At 34.6% G+C, this 21,200-nt stretch overlaps 1 protein-coding gene and 1 long non-coding RNA gene across 5 annotated transcripts in view; one reads left to right on the forward strand and one right to left on the reverse strand.

Annotated features, from left to right (window-relative positions):
- The window catches only part of LOC137239336 (uncharacterized), a 329,408-nt gene that overhangs the window by 205,296 nt on the left and 102,912 nt on the right, over positions 1–21,200 (forward strand). Inside the window, exon 2 of the long non-coding RNA XR_010949330.1 lies at positions 10,618–10,655. This is a non-coding gene — a long non-coding RNA (uncharacterized lncRNA). The remainder of the gene's footprint in view (positions 1–10,617; positions 10,656–21,200) is intronic.
- Positions 1–21,200, reverse strand: part of DIP-theta (Dpr-interacting protein theta) — a 554,628-nt gene that overhangs the window by 22,268 nt on the left and 511,160 nt on the right. For all 4 annotated transcript variants that reach the window (XM_067764509.1, XM_067764510.1, XM_067764512.1 and 1 more), the window contains 2 exons: positions 14,682–14,816; positions 2,341–2,490 (listed from right to left, as the gene is read on the reverse strand). In XM_067764509.1, the coding sequence (XP_067620610.1) occupies positions 2,341–2,490; positions 14,682–14,816 (285 nt within the window). The remainder of the gene's footprint in view (positions 1–2,340; positions 2,491–14,681; positions 14,817–21,200) is intronic.

The raw sequence follows: 21,200 nt of genomic DNA on the forward strand, positions 1-21,200 counted from the left end.
TGCTTTGAGTAAAATAAACAAACGGAAAATGGTTCTCAAATACTGTTGAATACTTTCAACATAGGAGTCATAAAACAGGGGACGAAGCAGAGCTCAGAGCTTCTGGTGTAAACTTACTCTCTTATCAAGCATGCTTTACCATGGGCTTTGACAGGGTCAACTTATGTGCAGCAAATAATATATTGAAAGTTGGTATTTATTCCTAGACGTGTTCACATGAAGACATCGTCATGCGAGCTTTTCTAGCCAGTCAAATTCGGATTAAGGACCGTCGGTCATTCGACAAGTCTGATGCGAAAATATTTTATTAACGTTAGCTGCCTCTCGGCAAGTTTACCCAAGCTTCACTAAATATTGGTTCAAGTTACGTATCCGGTTTAGGGCGCTTATTTTTAAAACTAAGCCTATAGTTTATTCTAAATTATTTGCAATTAAAATAATTCAAACCCTTGCATACCACTGCCACAAGGGATCTCATTCATTCATTTGCTTATCAAATTCTATTTCAACAGCTTTCAGTGGCTAATATTAATTAAATCAACATTGTCTCAAAAGTGTTACTCTTATCTCTTCATTCACAGACACTTAATAAAATGTGCTACAAATTATTATATACATTCAAAATTATACATACATTCTAACGATATAACACATTTATGAAATGACCTAATTTTAGAAAGCTTAACATTAAGACTTTCATTACAACATTCACAAATGGCCAATTTCTCTAAACTGTTACGTATGTATGAACATAAGTAAGTACGTGTCTTTGATTATGCTCAACTCAAGTTGACAGCATTTATATTTAAATAGTATAAACACTTTAAGCAAACCGATTTATATATCCGAATGAATTTGACTAACATACAAATATGACGCATTCTTTTGCGATCAAGTTGGAAAAAACAACTGTGCATCAAATTTCCATATCAGCTATGAACTGCCATAACTTGTCATCCTGTCGTAATGATACGAAGCGAGATAAGCAATTTTCAATGTAAAAGTAACAACTACGGCTTCAGTGAGATAGATTTAGATAGACGACTGGTTCAATAAAAGAACCCAAAAATTAGTTTAATTTCTTATCTTTACTTAATACACACTACTTTTGCCGAACCGACACATCATATATATCATATTTATTGATTGTTAGCAAACAATACGTGCATATATCTTGCTTTGTTGCTCGTTGATCAACGGCCAAAACAACTACCACTACGACCATTACACTCTCACCAACACAGCCACTGTTTTGGTTTTGAGGATCCCTGAAGTAAAACAGAGGTCTCCCCTTGAAGGTATTGGATTTATCAGTTTATGTATAGTTTGCATAAAACTTTACTTGTATTACCACATTTACCTTCTCACCATTGGCTACTTGAAAGGTCATAACAATATTGAAAAACAAATCCACTCTGTGTAAGCAGCTGTGGCTCATAGAAGTGTGAGAAGGTTAAGTCATAGTAGGGTTCTCTTTGGGTAGTCAAGAGGTAAACTATGTGAATAAACCCAGGACCTTCGGTGTCGTAGGCGGATTACGGCGGCCGAATCATATTGCATCAATTTAATGGTGGCAAGAAGTAATTCGGCATCTGGTTATCATCTGGTCCTATCTCGCTTACGATTAAATCATTTGATATTACAGCACGTCAGGTTATCACTCAAAATCAGAACTATGTATTGATTGATATTTTATCACAAGTGATTCAAACCATACAAACCATATAGGATCAAACTATGGAACATTAAATAAATTAAGCACTTCAGGTTACATCAGAGTAAGTTATTAACGGATGGTTATACCAAAATAGCACATCTGCATTTTTATAATTTAAACAAAATCACATCACATGATATATGTAAAAGCAGTGAGGCCACATACGATTTGATTCATAAATAGTTTTTATGATAACAATAATGCACTCATTGACGTCACAATGCATTAATCCTTGCATATCGTTTCATATAGCAAAACATAATAACAAACTTTGTAAGATCATATTATACTAAAAACACGTAATCTGTTTGACGTACCTCAAATCACATGACATCGCATTAATTCATATGACATCACATTTGAGCACATTTGACTAAATAAGATTATTTTATGCCAAGTCTTGTAAGGTTAACTACATCTTATTTCATTGAAACTACCAAGTAACATTAGGACATATACCTTAAACAGTTGAATATATCTTTTGAACCGTGCTACTTTTACAATTGGGTAACAAAAGAGTTCAGCCTAACATTGGTATTCAAATTAAGTCGTTTTCTTTTTTCCATATTTACATATGAATGTTTATATTAACTACATCAAATATATAGCTCGTGTATACTTACGATAAAGTTTAATTGTGCCATCTGTATCGCCAAGTGAATTCTTTGCCACACAACGATATGAACCAAAATCCAGTATGTCAACATCGTTTATGGTTAATCGCATTGAAATTTTGTAGCCTGTCTCAAAGGTTTCAGGCACAAAACGTTCACCTAAAAAAAACAAAAAAAGATTTGAATAAAAGATCATTAGGAATTTGAATATATAAATAAGCTCTTAAATGCATAAGTTAACATAGATATTAGGATAGAAATGTGTTTGATGTTGTTTTAAGATACTTAAACTGGTGTGTACTCGGAATGTCCCTCAGTTTTAGATAAAATATTAAAAAATTAAAATATTAGCATACATCTATATTTATGTACCTGAATTTGTATGAGTAAATACAAAAATATACTAATATATGTCGTACCAAAATATTGCGGCAGTTGAGCCCAGAACCTTTGTTGTGGTAGACAGAGTACGCTAGCACTAAGTCACGGCGGCCGCGGGGTCAGCACTCGGCGAGTATGTGGAAAAAATAAAAAAATTATCAGCAAAAAGAGGAATCTATCTGCCGACCGGAGTCATAAAACATGTATTTCCCGTCTCGGAAAATTCAAAAAAGAGCACTTCGCGAGTTGGAAGTGAAAGTCTGGCTAAAAGTCTTTGGTGGTAAATCGCGTCATGTTTTAATTTATTTTATTTTCTGTAGATCTGTATAAAGCGATTGCCGAAATCACTCGAGAAACTCTTTGCTCTTGGTTCGTTCGCTTTTCAAAAACTCTTCCTTTTCGCAGAGAAATTATATCAAAAATTATTAATATGCATACCTTTTCCCTGAACGATCTTTGAAAAGGTCGGAATACTTCAACGAAGTTTTAGTATTTGCTTTATGCTACCCTATGGGACCGACTACTCACAAACTGTTTTCAATATCCGCATATGGAAATCCAAGGAAACTAACAGTTCCAATTAGTTTGGACCAAAAGACAGAGGTGAAAGAGGCGGTGCTTTAACTTAGTTCTTTAAAGGATGGTTGGTGTCGTCACTTTTATGCATTGCATATGTCGCGTGTTCCTGGCTAGTCTGCTTTCCCCAACTATGAGTTTCAGGTATTGGACACTGAAAACGGTATTCGCTGGCATTTGTCGACACCTGACTTTACCGACTCATCGCGGATAAGGCTGAAGGCCTAATTATGCTTATCAGGCTCAAACGACTGAGTGCTTCCGGAGATGACTCAATGCGCCGCTGGCAGGCTGGACCTATTCAATAAGATGCCTGATAGGTCGCCCATGTTTCTGAATATATAACACAAAATCGTTGTACAGCATTTCTTTTCCTTAATTTATGGTGAGTATTCTCGCCTCACTGTGTAGATGATGTTGGTCCAATATAAGAAGACATCCCTTTGCAGTTCTAATCGTGCTGCTTAAACAGGCATGCAGTTTTTCCCAGTGTATTTCTTTTAAGCTCGGCCACTAAATCAAGATGCGAAACACACAGGCGGTTGGTGAATTGCTTGACAGGTAGCTTTGAGCGTTTACTCCAAGTGCTACCAGCGAAAGACTTGAGGTGTTTACCATTTTAAACTTTAGGTACAATTGCGGCTGCATACCTGTCGAAATGTAGGTCATTATCGAACGATATACCCAATATTTTTGGGTACCGCACAGTCGGTAGCATGATGCCATCGAGTCGGATGTCAAAAATTTCCGACATTTATGTCGTGCACCAGGTCGCTGAAGATGTGTTGGGAGTTAGTGCAATTTTCGCGAAGCAAAAAACTGGTAAGACTTGGCTCTTAGTTGTTAATTTTACAGTATAGCTCATCAATGGAAAGGCCAGGAACTGTTGTGCTTATCGTGCAGTCATTGCTGTCGGAGTTAATGGCAACTCCTTCTGGTGGGCAAGGGAGCTCCGATACATAAAAGTTAAACGAAAATAATGATAGGGTACCAATTTATATGATACGTTCCGGAACTAGACCAATGGGACTAGGCCGAAGAGAAGAGCCTTCCATGTCTGCAGTCAAGTGCTTTGATTGTCCATGTTAAAATCTTTTGACAAGTCTAAAGCTACGAGTACTGTTTTGTGGTGGAGTTATAGGTTCAGGCCGCAATTTAATTATTTATTGATGGCATTTAGCGTGGTGAAGGTGCTATGTGATATTCGAAAACCTGGCTGGTTGTTGACAAGTCGCAGGTTTGCGGTGAAATAAGCTAGTCGTATGGCATCTAGTGTCTTCGCCATTGGTGATAGGAGAGATTTGGGATGATATAGGCCTCATTTGATAGCTTGATTCCCAGGCTTTATTAGTGGTACCAACCTCGCCGTTTTTCAGGTACAACGTAAGTAGACAGAGACAGACTGCCTAAGTGTAAGTTTGGAGTTACACATTTTGATAAATAAGTACACCCTACTGAAACTTGCGCACATATTTATGTGTTAAGCAAACCTCTTTTAAGTGGCATATTTCTTTAGCTTACTTGTATTAAGCTTTTTAAATCAAGCACCGAAATATAAATATATATAAATATAATCACCAAAGACAATGGTAGCTAATTTAATATGAACAGTTTCGATAGGGTTGGACTAATATGTGGATCATCAAGAAGTGTCAAATGTTAAGCACACAAAAGACTTTGACTGAAATAACAAAAATATATGTGTAAGAAAGAATAACATTAGTAAAATAAAGAAGAAACTACACAAACTGTTTGCAAGTCAATGTGGTAACCCTATTTCACCTGTCTTGTCACAGTAAAATAACACCCCCCAATATGTAGTTCAGCAAGCAACATGAGCGAGGTAAGGACATACTACACATACACAGCTTGAAACTTAGAGCAATTGCTGACACACTAAGGTAACTGGCACTGACAATACTGAACGTCGTTGCCTCTGTGTTTGTGCAATGAAATAAAAATGCCAAATTAGTGTATATCATTCCATCAAGGATTAGAGATGATTTAAATTGTACAAGGACTACTTTAGAGTCAACAAACATATATGCACACTCAGGATATCAAAAATACTTAAAACAGGCCAAAACAAGCAAACACAAACATAAGCATTAAGGTCAATTTGATATTCGTGCATAACCAGTAAGAACTTAAGCTAAACAGAATAAAGATCAGGAAAGGCAAGGAAAGGAAAGTAAAGGAAAGGAAAGGAAACGAAAAAAATATAGGAATGCGAAGAAAAGAAGTGGAAAGGAAATCGAAAACGAATGGCGTGTTATAGCTTTTGTTATCCAAGTGTTGCCGATTTGATGTAGATGAGTTATCGGTTTGTTATCGAAGGGTAATGGGCGTGTTATCTATTCCTTATGGAAGAGTTATGGATTTATTACAGGTATGTTATCGACAAGGTATAGGCGAGCTATCGATTAACTATTGAAGTCCTATTGATTTGCTATCGCTAAAAATAGCTTGGAATACATCATCAATTTTTTCTCAACGAGTGAGCGAAAAGTTATCTACTTTTATTGAAAAAATATCGATATATTGATGAAAATATATCGAATACTTATCGAAAGGTTATCAATATGTTACCAAAAGCTATCGATTTATTACCGAAAAGTTATGAGAATTAAATCGATTTTTATCAAATATTTTTTGATTTTTATCGGCGGTTATCAAAAGTTTATCTATATGTTATCAGATAGTTATCAAAAGCTTTTGATGTTTTTTGCTGAATGTTACTTGTTGAAAAGCTATCGAATTATTGACGAAAAGGCAACGATTATTTATTTCAGAGTTTTAGATATGTTATCGAATGCCATCGATTTGTTATCGAAACGTTTCCGAAGTTCCCACGGAAAGTTATCGATTTGCTTACCGAAAATGTTAGATTTTTTTTTAAAGTTATCGATAAGTTATCAAAAAGTTGTCGATATGTTATCAAACAACTATCGATTTTTTTGGAAAGTTATAGATTTTTATCGAAAAATTATCGATTAAGTTATCGATATTTTAACGAAAAAGGTATTGATTTACCATAAATAATTGTTTGACTCTTTATCGAAAATTTATGGAATACCTATTGAAAAGTAATCGATTTTTAATTATTTGATCGATTATTAATTGAAAACCTATTGGTGTGTTAACAAAAGTTATTGGTTTGTTGTACAGAAGTTATCGATCTGATTTCGAAGTGTTAGCCGGTCTGTAACAAGTGTATTATCGAAAATTTATCGGTTTGTTATCGAAAATTTATTGGTTGAAAAATTATCGATCTGTTATCGAATGATGATGATTGATGTTTTGTATCCTATAGGGCACTTATTATTTTTTCACATACACCATGCAAACAGCTAGTGGATAACTACGAGAAAGTGGTAAATGTGTGCTTAGTGCGGAAGGAAATACCGGCGGCGGCGGCAAAGCAACCATTTAATTCACTGTCAGGTATCCTATTGCTTCATGTTTGTTGCAGTTTAGACAGTGTGGACAAATGCAACTTCACCTGAAGTATGCTTCTAGAACTATGGTAGAGTTCGTACGTGCTTCAATGAATTTATAGATCTTGATCTTAAAATTGTTTAGTGAATTTCGTCGGAAAAATATTGAAACTAGTTGTGTGACGAAACCTAAAGCGGAATTTAAATATAATTGTAACGAAAACGAAACCGGCGAGAAGCGATAGCGGATGCAAACCGAAAGTTGAACGAAGTCAGTTTCGCAACTAAAAAGAACGTGAAGCAGGAACCAGACCAAAACGGGAACAAAAACAAAAACTAAACTGAAATAACATGTAATTGGAACGAAAGTAAATTAGAGATAAGGCCGGGACAGGATCGACATTGAAACTGGAAGTGAAATAAAGCTGATACAGGCACTGAGTCAAAACCCAAAATAACTGAATCGAAATATATATTAAAACGAAAAAAAGGAAAAAAATTAAAACAATATTGGAACGAATACAATACAAACTGGAATAAGAACTATACTGAATGATACTGAACTGGATCATAATCGAAACGAAAATTGAATTGAAATCTATATTGGAACGAAAACGCAACCGATGAGAAATCAAAATAAGACAGATATCGAAACTATAAAAATCGAGTTTGAATCAAAACCGAAACAGAGATTTTATCCAAACCGAAACCGAAACTTAGTTAAAGCCGAGTTTATAATGAAAACGAATAAGAAGACAAACTGGTCGGAACGAAACTGAAAATCAGTGAGAATGAAACTATAACTAGGCAGAATTAAAATATAAGCGAAACAGGTATCACAATGTAATGAAACGAAGCTAAATAGAAATAAAGCCGATCTCGAATCGGTGTGAAACCAACTGAAAGAGGAACTAGGCAGAAACGGAAAGGAAACTGAAAAACCGACGAAAACAAAATCTGGAATAAGAACGATACTGAAGTCTGATGAAATTTCAGTTTTGTTTCGTGCCATTCATTTTAACTTTTTCTGAACGAACCTTTAATTTATTTTTTAAATGCCTTTGCAAAATTTAAAAAGATGACTTTATTTAACTTTAAAAATAAAATGCAATGTATCCTTATTCGCCCAAAAAGCCAAATACAAAATAGTAAGTTTTCCTTGTATTTGTATGTTAATTTTCATTATGTTAAGTACTCCTTAAAGTTAAAGTTTTACGAAATGCGAAAAAACCACTTTGTCCTCCCACAAATTCCCAACCGATGCTACTCCGTCAGAAAAGAACATTTTTACGTGCAGATGCCAGCTAAAGAAACAGAAAGTGCAGCGGACGTTTAATTAACATTTTGTCAGCCATTTTCAACCACATTCACAGAAATATAAATATACTGAAATATACTCACACTAACGCACACAGAGTCATACTGAAGCACGTATATGAATGTTGATAGTAAATATTCGGACAAATTGTTGTAGTGAAAGTCTCGTATGAACTTCGGTTCCTTTAAAAAGTCACAAAAAGCGACACGACCAGCAAATATTAAATGAATGGGAGAATGGTAGATACGTGAGTTGTGTAAATGCATATGATCAAGATGAAGAAGGGTAAAGCAAAAGTTGTTAATAGAGCACCGAAAGTGGAGACAGTCAATCAGTGTGCGATGCAATTGTTTAAAAGGATCCACTCAAACCGTAAAAGCATCAACCACTGACTGACTAAAAGAATGAACGAACGAATGACTGCATAGAATGGACGTGCGTACGAGTAATGGACAAGCGGAGGAAATGTTTCATTTATGTGGCAAAAATAAATTTTTTTTTAACAACTAAAAGTGAAAATAAAACGAAAGAAAAAGAGTAAAAATATGATAGAGAAATGTTAAATAAGGAAAATGACAAAAACCAATAGTGGTCAAGTACTGTTTTAAGAGAAATGGAACGGATGATATTTGTTTTTTTCAATCCTACGCACAAAGTGAGACCATTAAATGGTGAATGAAGTTGACTGACGGAATATAAACTACCGCTAGAAGAGAAATTGATTTAAACAAATTTCAAATGATTTTTTTTCTTCTTGCTAAACGATAAATTATCTTGACGTTTTTGATCTAGCTCACAAAAGGACGTTTGACATGTCTCAGAACGGAAGTATGGAAAGACCCAGGGCTTATTACTCAATACGATAACAGCCATAATAGATTTTTAATACAGAAATTTAAATATAATGAAATATTTTGCGTTAGAAAAGCTCACACCTTTTTTCTTTTCACAACTTTGTTCTTCGCTGTAAAAAGCAGATTTGAGAAATCTTTTCTAGCAAAATACAAAGGGCGTTGACAAAAGGATGGTGTACAGCGGTAGGGCTAAGCATCAACCCTGACAAGACGGCCGTTGCGCCTTTTACCAGACTAAGTACACTGGGAGGGTTGAGGCACATCGTAATGAATACAGTACGGTTGGAGCATGTGACGGAGGTGCAGTATTTGGGAGTCACATTCGACTCGTAAACTTCCTGTACTAGAGGAAGTATTTCGACAACGTCATATCGAAGACGACAAGAGCAATAATGGTGTGTAGATGCATTTCAGGAAAATCCTGGCAACGCAGCCTTTAATATGGATGTACACTTTGATATTTAGACCCATTATAGTATATGGAGCAGTTGCACAGGCATCAGGAGCAAACATGGGGACCATACAGAAATCACTCACCAAGTACGAGCGCTTGGCGTGAGTCTGCTTAACTGAAGCCATGCAAATATGAAGGTCGTAGTTGAGCTAACGCCACAACACATTGTAATTGAGCAGGCATCCGGGAGCACTTTTGTGAACATATCTAAAAAGGGATTTCGAAGAGGCAAAGTGATACAATCGCGGCATATGACTAGGCTGACAGGGCAGATTCCACTTAACCAACTTTCCGTGGATGGCACGAGTAAGTTGTTTTAGCTTGAGAAGCGTTTAAAAATAGAACTGGCGAGCAAAGAAACATGGTAAACTTCCAGAATAGAAGCGCTTCATCAGTATTATATTATTATTTGGTACACCGATGGCTCGAAAACCCCAAAGGGCATCGGGGCGGGGATATTCGGCTACAGAATAAAAATTTCCATACCACTCGCCAGTTGATTAACGACTCACACAATCACGCGTTTTGCTGCTATTGCACAGAACTTGCGTTCATTTGTAGCATATTTCACAAGGAGATAGGCTAATTTTTATTCAAAGGGGCTATGTTTCTTTGTAGCGCTAAATACGATAACTTTTTTAAAGACAATTTAAGACTATGAATTATAATTTGTGTAAATATAAAGTTATTAAGAGAAACCACAAAGAGCTCCAGTACATTAATTACTACAAAATTACATAAATACTTTTGTACAAATATATATAACAAAAATTTGTTTCTTTCATTTCATTTATATGTTAACCTGTTATGTGTCTGCCCTACGTTCTTTTGGGCATACTCACTTTTGCCAACTGTATACAAATTTTGTCTACGAATACTGAATACCCTTAAGTGATGAATTTCAAGTTGCATGCAAATACAGAGCTGACAAAATTACAAGAGCTTAATGCATTTTTGTGGTTAAGTGACACGTATCTACGAATACACACACACACAAAAATATGCTAAATTGATTTGAAGATAGTGGTATGCACTGCTGGAAAAATAATCACATTTTGACTGGGTATGAAAGTGTAATTACCCATTGGTGTTTGAAAAAAAATAATTTTTTAATTTTATTTTAAAAAGAATTTTTAAGGAATTTAAGATCTTAATATATATGAGTTATTCTTAGTTAAAAGAAGACATTACATTTTCAGTAAAACAATTTTTTTCAATTTACCTGTTAATATTGTTATCTAAACTTATCTTTCTTTTCTTTTCTAGCTTAGTACTACGTCAGCCTTGCCTATCTGACAACTAAGGTATGTATGGAATATTTGGAAGCACATTTACTAGAACTAAGCCTAAGACTACGTTCAAACGCTCACTAATCCACAAAAGTCAATCTACCTGTTGACATGTAAGCCATCCATATAAAATGGACTATAAGCTGTAAAATTGTCACGTTTCTCTTTCGAATCTGATTTCAATAGAGAGGCAACATCTTAGAAATGGTTCTGGATCTAGGAAGCAAAAAGGCGTTTCTAAAATTTATTTAATTATCAATTATATGGAAAATTTTGTTAATCATTCACCGATAACGAGTAATGAAGATTATCTCGTTATATGCTAACTTGGTTTTATATTGAGAAAAAATTTCAATAATGAGATTTCTGTGTCTAGCGCAGGATCTAGATATACTGTATAAAGTGTTTTTATTAATTCTTAACTTATTTTATTAAAGTAAAGCGAGTAACTAGTTACGCATGTGAGAAAACCTTCACAAGCTTCGTTTGTTCTTAGAACTAACAAAGTACAGGGTGTTATACAAATACTATGCACAAAGTTTCATAACAGTACTTAATTTAGTACATAAACAAACTTTCGCACGAATCCAACGACTCAGTACTTATGCAGTTTCAAGCCTCATCTCACTCCTGACTATCATACAACTAAACATTTCACACACATAAAAGTGTTGTATACAATTACAAAAGAAAAGGTTCATAATAGGAATTAAGATTCACAAAAATAAAAAGTTCTAACTTTCATACAAGTGCAAAGTTTCATATAAGTGAAAACTTTCAAACAGTTACAAAGTCCAGGGTTTGAAACCCTACAAAGTTTCAAAACTCTACAAAATTTTATATTAGTAAGAGTGAATTTCCTATATAAGCGTAAAACTTAAAGCTAGAACAAAGTTTTATAGAAGTCAAAAAGTTCAAACCTCCATACAAGTACACAGTTAGATTCAATCCTTGGTACAAAACCAATCTTTTTGGATTTTCTAAGCTGAGATCAAACCTCATAACATTGTCGTTTTTGCAAATATATCACTCGACCTCCATTTTTCTATTTTGTGTGGCATGCGCCTACGTCTTGGATGCAGAAAAATTTCTCAAGCATTTAGTCTTATTATAGCAATTTTCCTTACCGTTAATTTAGATTATATTCCTTGTTCTTGCAGTCTTTAAAGCTAAAATCTTCTTTCTATAAACAAAGAGGCGAAACGTTGAGTTTTGCGACGTCCACGAAAATGTTTGGTTCTATCCTCATATGGCCAGCGCAAATCTCCACACCGTTTTGGCTGCATTTAGCATTAGTTAAGGTATAGGTACGCGCTACGTAATCTTCATGGCTACTTTCACGCCAAATCGCAAGTCGTCCATATTCTCCATTGCCGAGAAGTAAATACCTCATATATCTCTGGACGTATAACCACTGTTTCTTCGGACAAGTAGCTTTTCTACTCTCCTTCGTTTTTGGGTGAAGTATTCGAATTCAAAGAAAATGTTGCTTACATCATCTTTGCTTACGTAGTACAGGTAGTTTTAATCGGAATCTTTCTAATCGGAACGCCCTTCGGCAGTGATTTGGCAAACACCTCGAGTGTTTTTCTGCCATGAAAAGCTCCTCAGCTATAACTCATCTGTCTTCCAGATGCCGTTCGCAATCGGCATAAAACATGTAGGTGCCATCAAACCAATTTTAAGGAAAAATTAAAAGGAGCACGACGCAAATTGGAAGAGAAGTTTGCCAGCCCACGCACAGTTTCCGTACCGTAAGTAAGTAAGAGATTTTCATGCTGTTTTTTTTTTTTTTTTTAACCTAAAACATCTGAAATGAGAAGTTCGGGCTCCTTTGAGCTGGGTAAAAGGCTAAATAAATTGGGTTATCGCTATTCTTATCGATATATTTTGAAGCTATGAAGTATTTCGTCTATTTGAGAAACAGTATTTACAGTGAAAACAGCGTCAGCCTATATATCCAGCAGAGAATCACACTTACCAAAGTTGGTTCAAGTAGGCTAAATATAATTAAATTTCTCGCTCGAGTATAAAAAATCAGGTTCTATGAGCTCACGTTATACTCTTATTGAATATGGGATGGTTCGTTGATTAATCAAGGAGAAATTGTTTGTGCAGTTCTATGGTGATACCGTCATAACTAATTGAAAAATGTTTACAGCAGAGCTAAGCGACGATACCGAGAGAGTTGCTAGAGACATTTCATGAAAGACTTGAGCTTCCTTTTTGCAAAAGCACCTTAGAATTTAAACTTTATGGACAATGGTAGAACAAATTCGCACTTCATTTAAAATCAAATTAAACTCACGCCTTGCTTGTGTGCCACCTTTTATAGTACGTCAATGACAGGGTTACCGCACTAAGAATCTGCTAAGAATCGCTCGACCAGTTATCACGTTTGGACGCCCCTGTATTTCAGTTTCGTTGTGACTATTGATATATCTTTTTTTCTTTAACTTTACAAACATTCGTAGTTTCTTTGAAAATCAGTACATACTTGAACTTTTCCTTTGAGACCACAAAATCCTTTAAGTCTCTTATGAAATAACATATAGAACAAAATAAATTGTATCTCAGTCTCAATTCGTTTAACTTTTAAAATATGTTTTTTGCTTATTCTAGAAATATTTCTTTACCATTAAATAGCACACACGCTTGACTTTTGAATGTACAAAATGTAAGCACACACGTGTCTACTTATCTTTTCTTTATATTATTCTTCTTAAAAACTTTATTTTTGTAAACTTTTAGCTTTTATTATTGTTAAACCTTTGACCATTTGACAAGCTGTACAAGCAATGTCAACTGTCTGTCCGATTGTCTTAAACGGTCACTTATATAATTTGAAGTGATGGTCGTAAGTGTGTCTAGTGTAAGTAAAATAGGGTGCTTCATTAGGTGTTTATTTGTAACAGGACATTTAGGAATTAGATAACGAACATTGATTAGATGTAAACGCATTCAAACAAGTGAATTCGTAGAGAAAATCAATAAGGTGTTTGATAAGAAAAAATTATATCTGCCGAATAAAACAATATAAAAAATTATTCACATTTTGTAAACTTTTTCTATTTTAAATAACATGACATGCAATAAAAATGATTTGTTTAAATGAGAGTATCAATTTTAAAGCGGTTTTGTAGCAACAAAAGGTAAAAAAGTTGATTATGTAGACTTTTTGAAATTGTTGTAGTGTTCTATTTTTGAAAACACAGTATGAGACATGGGTTAATAAAATTATTGTGGACATTGTGGACTTTTCAAAGGACACTAAAAACAGACTGGCAACATGGGACCTTTATGTTTTACGCCAACTTCTAACGGCATCAGCAAGGCAGATGAGTTTTCACTGCGAAGCACTTCATGGCAGAATTACAATCGGAATGCTTGCCAAATCACTGCCGAGGGACTACCCGTTTATAAACACTTTTTTCTAATTGAAAAATTATGTTTTTAAATTTTTGATATTGCGTTGAGTACCAAGTGCTTGAATATAAAATAATACACTTTTGTTGTTGCTACACCCTTTCTGTCTAACATCATTTGTAAACACATACATACATCTAAGTATACTCTGAATTTATTACTAACAGAGTTTATATATTTCTTCGAAAAACCTATTGTTTTTAGAACACATCTACATATGTACGTAAGCCTGCACTTTTATTACAAGGAACTGAAATTGTCTTTTAGAAAATTGTTAAGCAAATTTAAAACTAAATAGAAATATTCGTGTAAGCTATTTTATATTATTAAAATATTTTGTTTTTACTTTAAGTAACAATGTTAGCTGCCATAAAATGGAACTATTGAAAATATTGAAGTTGAGCTTTACTTAGTTAATCATAATTTAACAAAGTACTTTAAATTCAGGCAGTTAATTGATGAATGTGTATGAAAATTAAAGACCTGAAATTGCTAGGTATATACCCATACACATACAAACACCCATACATAAAGCATTTATAATAAGCTTAATTTAAATCTATATTTAAATGTCGAAGGTGTTATTGAACAGCTATGAAAAGGCAATTGACTTACCAGGCACTATTATCGTATCATTTTTCATCCAGTAATTTATCGATTTCGGATATGCTTCGGATTGGCATTCGAGTGTTATATTTTGTCCAATCGCTGCACCGACTAATTGATTTTGTATCCAAATCATTGGAGGAACTGCAAGAAATTTTTTAAAGAATTTTAATACATTTTCTAAAAGTCACTTAAATTCGTAACGGAAATTTTTCATATCCTTTAATTCAAAAATCACTTTTCAAAAGAGGGGGACCAGTGGTACGCACCCGTGCGCATCTTGCGCAACCAATATAAAAGTCTCTTATCAAATATCAACAGAAATCAGCTGTTCTATCTATCAGTTAAAACTTACTTGTACTGCCACCTAGCGTAGCCACTGCCGGTAGTGCAGTGCAAATATTCACAATAGTGCCATAGTACAAATACATTTCTTTGTGTGCTCACAAACGTTTATTTTTAACAAATTATTTTAATAAAATAATAAAGTGTATATAGTGTACACTATAAGCACTACTACCAAAATTGCCCAAAGCTCGCTAATAGCCCGAATCTCCATCTTTACAACCAAAACATTATTTATAGATTTGGATTCGAAATAAGAGCGAAAAAGGGACCCGTACATAAAAACAGCAATTAGAAATAATATATATGATGTGTGTAAAAAACCGTAATGAGAATAAATATTTAAGACGAAAACCTCTAGCATAAATTTTAAATTGTCAACGGCGAAAACTCACGCTTACTTTCTAATGAAAAAAAAATTCATTAAAGAAGGGCACTCTACTGGACATACATTGTACGATACACATTTATACTTTTGTACAGAAATGTGTGAAATAGGCAATGAAATGTAGGGAAAAAGTATAAGTTTTCGGTATTTGGGCATGTATGATCTTGTCTGGACCTTTATTGAATCAGTTAGGATTCTTTTTTTTGAAGTTATATCCGTATCTGTTTGATTACAAACCGATGAGTCGTCAATATTGTTGCTATCAGTAACAACAAACCGATAACTTGCCAATAAGATGCCGATAATAGACCTATAATTCTTCCGTAATAAATCGATAACACCTCGATAGCAAAATAATCATACATCGATATTTCTTTGATAATTTTAGGTTCGGTTAGCCACTAAATGGTTGCTTTTTAGTATTTTCTCACTCATATTTAATTTAAAATTTTTAGTTCTTGTTTTCTTAATTCCTTAAAAATATGATTATATTGTTATGGTTTTTTCCCCGAATTAGTCACATAGTCAAAAGGATATTTTGATGGTCAAAAGAAAAGGATAAATTGACCTTATGTCCGTTGAATTTGTGCCACCGTACTATCAAATTTCTGCATCGGTCCCTTGTTATATATGCAAAGTGTTATTTGACCCTATGTCAATTTTAAGTTGTAATAAGATCAATTGATCTTATGTCCATTGACCTTATAGTAACTCCGGCATTAAATTATGGCACTCTCTTGGTCTTTGATACACATGTAAAAGTTCGACTGACCTTAATGCCATTAGAACTGTTCATGATGTCAATTAACTTTATGACTGTTGAATTTAAGTCACCTAATCATAAAATTATTTTATTGTCAACGATCCTTCATAGGTGCGCCAAGCTAATTAAGATTTTATGGCCATTTGAAGTTGTCACGTGGTCAATTGACATTGTGTCCGTTGAGCTTATGTCACTCTATCATCAAATTATGGCATCGTATATAAGATTTTTTAGAATAATTTTGCCCTGATCTATTACCAGGAGGGAAAAGTATCACAAATATTAATTTCAAAAAAAATTGCAAAATAAATTTTTTTTTTTTAATAGGTCGGCCCGAAAAAAATGAAAAGTAAAACCACGTACCAAATTGTTAATATATAGCATTTTTAAGTCCCCTTAAAATATACAGCAAATTTCATCAAAATAGATCGAGCCGTTTAGTAGGAGTTCACACACACACACACATACAATAAATATAGATATAAGTCAGGACCCATTTTAATAGTTATTTTCTCTTGTTGAAGCGAAAATATTCGACTCAAAAAATTTTCCAAGGCGAGGGTTTGCGTGATCCCTGGGATAATTTTATTCACAGCATTCTGTTGAAACAAGACAAAAAGTATAAATAAAAATTGTCTCATTCGTATGAGCTGTTCAATAGTTATAGGGCCGAAATTATTTTTATACATAAAATATAAAAGTCCGGATATTACTTTTATTTTCGGACTTTTAAAATTAAAGCGCGGATTTAATAATTTCCTTCGGACTTAATAATTTAAAGTGGGAAACAATTTTTTTCTGAAGGATTTTAATTATTTAAGGAATAATAGTTTGGGTCCCTGGATATAAGGATTATTCAGAAATAGTCCAAAAATAATTTCAAAAGCAGTTTTAAATTTTCCAGCAGTTATCTTAAGCCCATTCTTAATTCTTTTTTATATTACCTCGAACTTGTTCTGACATTATGCTGAAAAAGTTCTCAAAATATTTCGGTTACTTTTGAAAAGGTCCCAAAAATAATTGGTTTCGAAGAATTACAAAAGCTATAATGGAATTATGGTGAAACACTACCGCAGTTACCCCGAAAGCCATCTCGATTAAGTTCGAAATTTAAACTCAGAACAATTCCGAAACCATTTCGAAATTATACAGAAAATATTGCCTGATTTGATGCAAGTGCATTTCGTCAGTATCAAAGTAAAAAATACATAAAACCCATTAGTCTATCACCAGTTTAGCAAAGCTTTTCGGAATGACATACTGGGTGTTATTTTCCATTAGCTCATACGCAAAAAAAAAAAACTACTAAAAATAAAAAAAAAAAACATAATAATTTTAAGTGCAAATGATTGCTTGTTCTATGTGGTTAACGTCAACTAAATAATCTGTGAAGGCTAATTTATTTTGAAATGAATTTTGAAATGTTGATAACTCTCTTCTATTTCATGTAGGCACTATAAAGTTAATACTAAATCTGTAGCTTCTGGCCATTTGCGCTTATATCAGATACATAACTAAGTATATGCGGTTGTAAAACGCGCCATGCAAATCAGCAAAGAAGCTATAATAACTACAAACAAATATTGCTCGTTTAAATAATTCAAGTCGATTCTAAATTCAAAAGCAACAGCAGACCAATTATGTTCAAATGGAAGGACATGGTTTGAGCAGAAAAGTTAGAGATTTGTTCAAGGCTGAAAGGTTGGTGAAACTAACGAACATAATTAAATGAGATACTTAGATGAGATGAGCTGACTTATTGCAAGTAATTGCTGAGATATGCAATATTTTTGTTGTCGTGGAGATATGTACATTCCGCGAAGTACTTAATCTGGATGCTCAAAGATCATTGTCGAATATGATAGGAAAATATTCAAGCTTCTCTTCTTCTGCAAGGGGCTCAAGTTAGGTTGATTGTTGCATGCGTGTAACGAAATATTATTCAGACGCAGCTTATGTTGTTGCAGCATCATAAAACCCCACGCACAAATTGTCATCGCAGTCATCAATTTTCAAGTAAAGTGAAGAGGAGTTGTGGCAGAATTTTAGGATGCGCGGCAATTCTAGTTTCTTCTATTCATGAAGATGGTGCCATCACTCCAGTTACGGCATTTACAGCCGAAAAATATTTGCGCAACTTGTTAATGTGTTAGAGTGGCAGCAATCCCTGGGAAGTATCGGGATAAGATCCCTGGACATAGCGAAATAGATGGAAATAAAAAGCGTATGTGCTAGTTAAACAGAGCGCTTTCCTCGAAACTTCTTCCGCAGACGTCCTAATCAAATTCGATGATATTAAAAGAAAGCGTTCCTGCAAATCGCGCCTATTACCCAGAATAGGGTTCTATCTAGCGTATTGTGCAAAAGCCTGAAGTCCACACTCAACTAACTGAATGGACTTTACGAGCGCAGCTTCAGAGTTGGAAAATCTGCTATCGACCAGAACTTTACGAAGCGCCAGATCCTGGAGAAGACTCACGAGAACAGAATCAATACTCAGCATTTAGTTTGTCAACTTCAATTTGACAGCGTGCACTTAAGTTCCCTGCAAAGTTAATAAGACTCTGCCAAATGTCTTTTTGTAGTACCACCAACTTTGTTAGGATAGCGAAATACATCTCCGTGCAATTCGAAATCCAACAAAGCTTAAGACAATGCGACTCCCTTTCATGCGATTTCTTCAACAATATGCTGGAGAACATAATTCTAGCAGCTGAACTAAACCATGATGGTATAATCTAATTATAAGAGCATACATTACTGGCATATGGTGATGATATTAATATCATTGGTCTAAGCAAACGCGACATGAGTTCTGCGTTCTCTAGATAAAATCAAAAGACTATAAAAGTGGAACTTACCATAAATGAGGGCAAGGCGAAGTATTTTATGTAATCGAAGGGAGTCGCGGCGTATTCGCGTCTTGGTAGTCACGTCACTATTGACGGATATAAATTTAGAACTGTAAGGGATTTCAGCAATTTTGGAACCTATGTTAACAGCGAAGCTAATGTGAGCTTAGATATCAAAAGGTTAATAACTCTTGCCAACAGTAGCCACTTTGGACTGAGTAGGCAATTGAAAAGTAAAGTCTTCTTTCGGAAAACAAAAGTCGTAATCTACAAGTTACTCATCATGCCTGTCCTGATGTATGGCTCGGAATCGGGCACTGTGTCGAGAAAAGATGAAATAGCTCTGGGATTTATGTTCCTGTCCATCATGCCGACGACGAGTAGCGAAGCAGTATCTTAATGTGCTGTATGGTTTGCATTGCAGTTTGCGGGCAGATGAAGAAAGGGACCTTTACTGAGATGCTAGAGGCAGGTGTAGGAAGACTTGACCTCCCTTGGTGCTCCTTATTTGTGCCAGTTATCGCGAAAGAAGAATAGCTGAGCGAATTAATACAAAATGGCAAAAATCACAAATTAGGATTATGACATAAGCTGCACATGATCGACCAAGCAAAGAAAACGTGGAAGCATGCGCGGGGTTGCAAAGTGTCGAAGATCATGTACGAGTCTTTCCACCTTAAACTAAAACTGTTACTCATATCATTGAGAATAGGAGAATGTAAGTTTACATAATGGGTATTTTGACTGGGCACTGCATTCTGGCGTCACATTTTTTTTTTAAATTAGGGCTTCTCAGTTATAGCAGCTGTGAGAAGTGCAGGCTAAGAATTCAGATTTTTAAAGTGGTTCAGCTAACAGATCTAAAAGCAATAAATAGCATGGCTCCTAGAAAGCTTCTTTATCCGGCCGAGTACTGAATTGAAGCAGCCCTAACAATGAGGTTAACCTGTGACTGCAGTCATGATTGCAGTACCGAATACGTAACTGTTAAAGATAATGGTCGCAGTGGTTTTCTTCTTTATATCTTTGCTGGTTCTTATTCTAGCTTCCGTTAAAATAAAGGTCTCCACGATTGAAAAAAAAATTAAGACTCTTTATAGTAAGCAAATCCATCATTTATGTCGTAATCACTTTCCGTATCATTATCAACATCCATTCTTCTAATTCTTATTTCTTCTTTCCCTGATACTTCTGCTTTCTCATCCTCCCTTTCTCCATATTTTTCTCATTCTTCTGCTACCCTCGTCTCTTGCTTATTATACTCAATTTTCCCTGATCTTTTTCTTTCTCTTCATTTTCTTTACCTTTCTTTTATTCCCGTTTTTCTTTTTATTTTTTTTTTTTAATTGCTTCCTCTTCTTTTCTTCGACCTTAGTTGGCTGTGCTTATCCCTTTCGCTTTTCCTTTTACACGTTTTTTTCTCTCTTCCACCCCTTTTCCATGTTTCTCGGATTCTCACACTTTGTTCTTCTTATTTAGTTAAAATCCATTCCCTGAGCATCTCTCTTGGTATCGTATTCGCTCGCCGTGAGTAAAATCTCACCTTAAAACAACAGAAACGAGAGAGCTTTTTTTGCCCATACAAAACTTTGTATCAAATTTTCATTCAATAATTCAGAGCTTAGTAGCTGAAAAACCATACAGCCAACTAGTCCTTAATATGTTTTTTCTCTTATTATTTCTATACTATTATTATTATTTTCAATTACATGGGAGATAGCCAGAAGTAATGACAGAGTGAACTTGTAAAGTAAATTTGAATTCAAAAGAAAACTTACACAAAACGCAGCAGCAAAGGCAACAACTTGATTCAAACACCACTTGTAAGTCTCCTCTCTCCTCGCATTCCCCATTGAGTTTTATGCAACAACTTCTCACGACTATTTAAACAAAATAAAACTTTTGATGTTAACTTTTGCTATGCACAACAAATAAATTTTAAATTTCAATTTACACAAATACCCAAGTGCAACTTAAAAGGGTAGGACGGGATCGATGGCGAGAGCGAGAAAGGCGAAGAGCAAAAAAGAGAATGTAGTCAACAAAGTTAAGGATCGAGTTAAGCAAAGTATGTAGCTAAAGAGGTGTGCGGGGAGGATTTGAGAGTATACCAAGAAAAAATTTAATTATGCGTAGCATCTATGTAGGCCTGAGGCATAGAGGTTAAAGTTAACTCCAGA

This window comes from Eurosta solidaginis, chromosome 2, assembly GCF_040869045.1.
Source record: "Eurosta solidaginis isolate ZX-2024a chromosome 2, ASM4086904v1, whole genome shotgun sequence".
NCBI classification, from domain to species: Eukaryota; Metazoa; Arthropoda; class Insecta; order Diptera; family Tephritidae; genus Eurosta; species Eurosta solidaginis.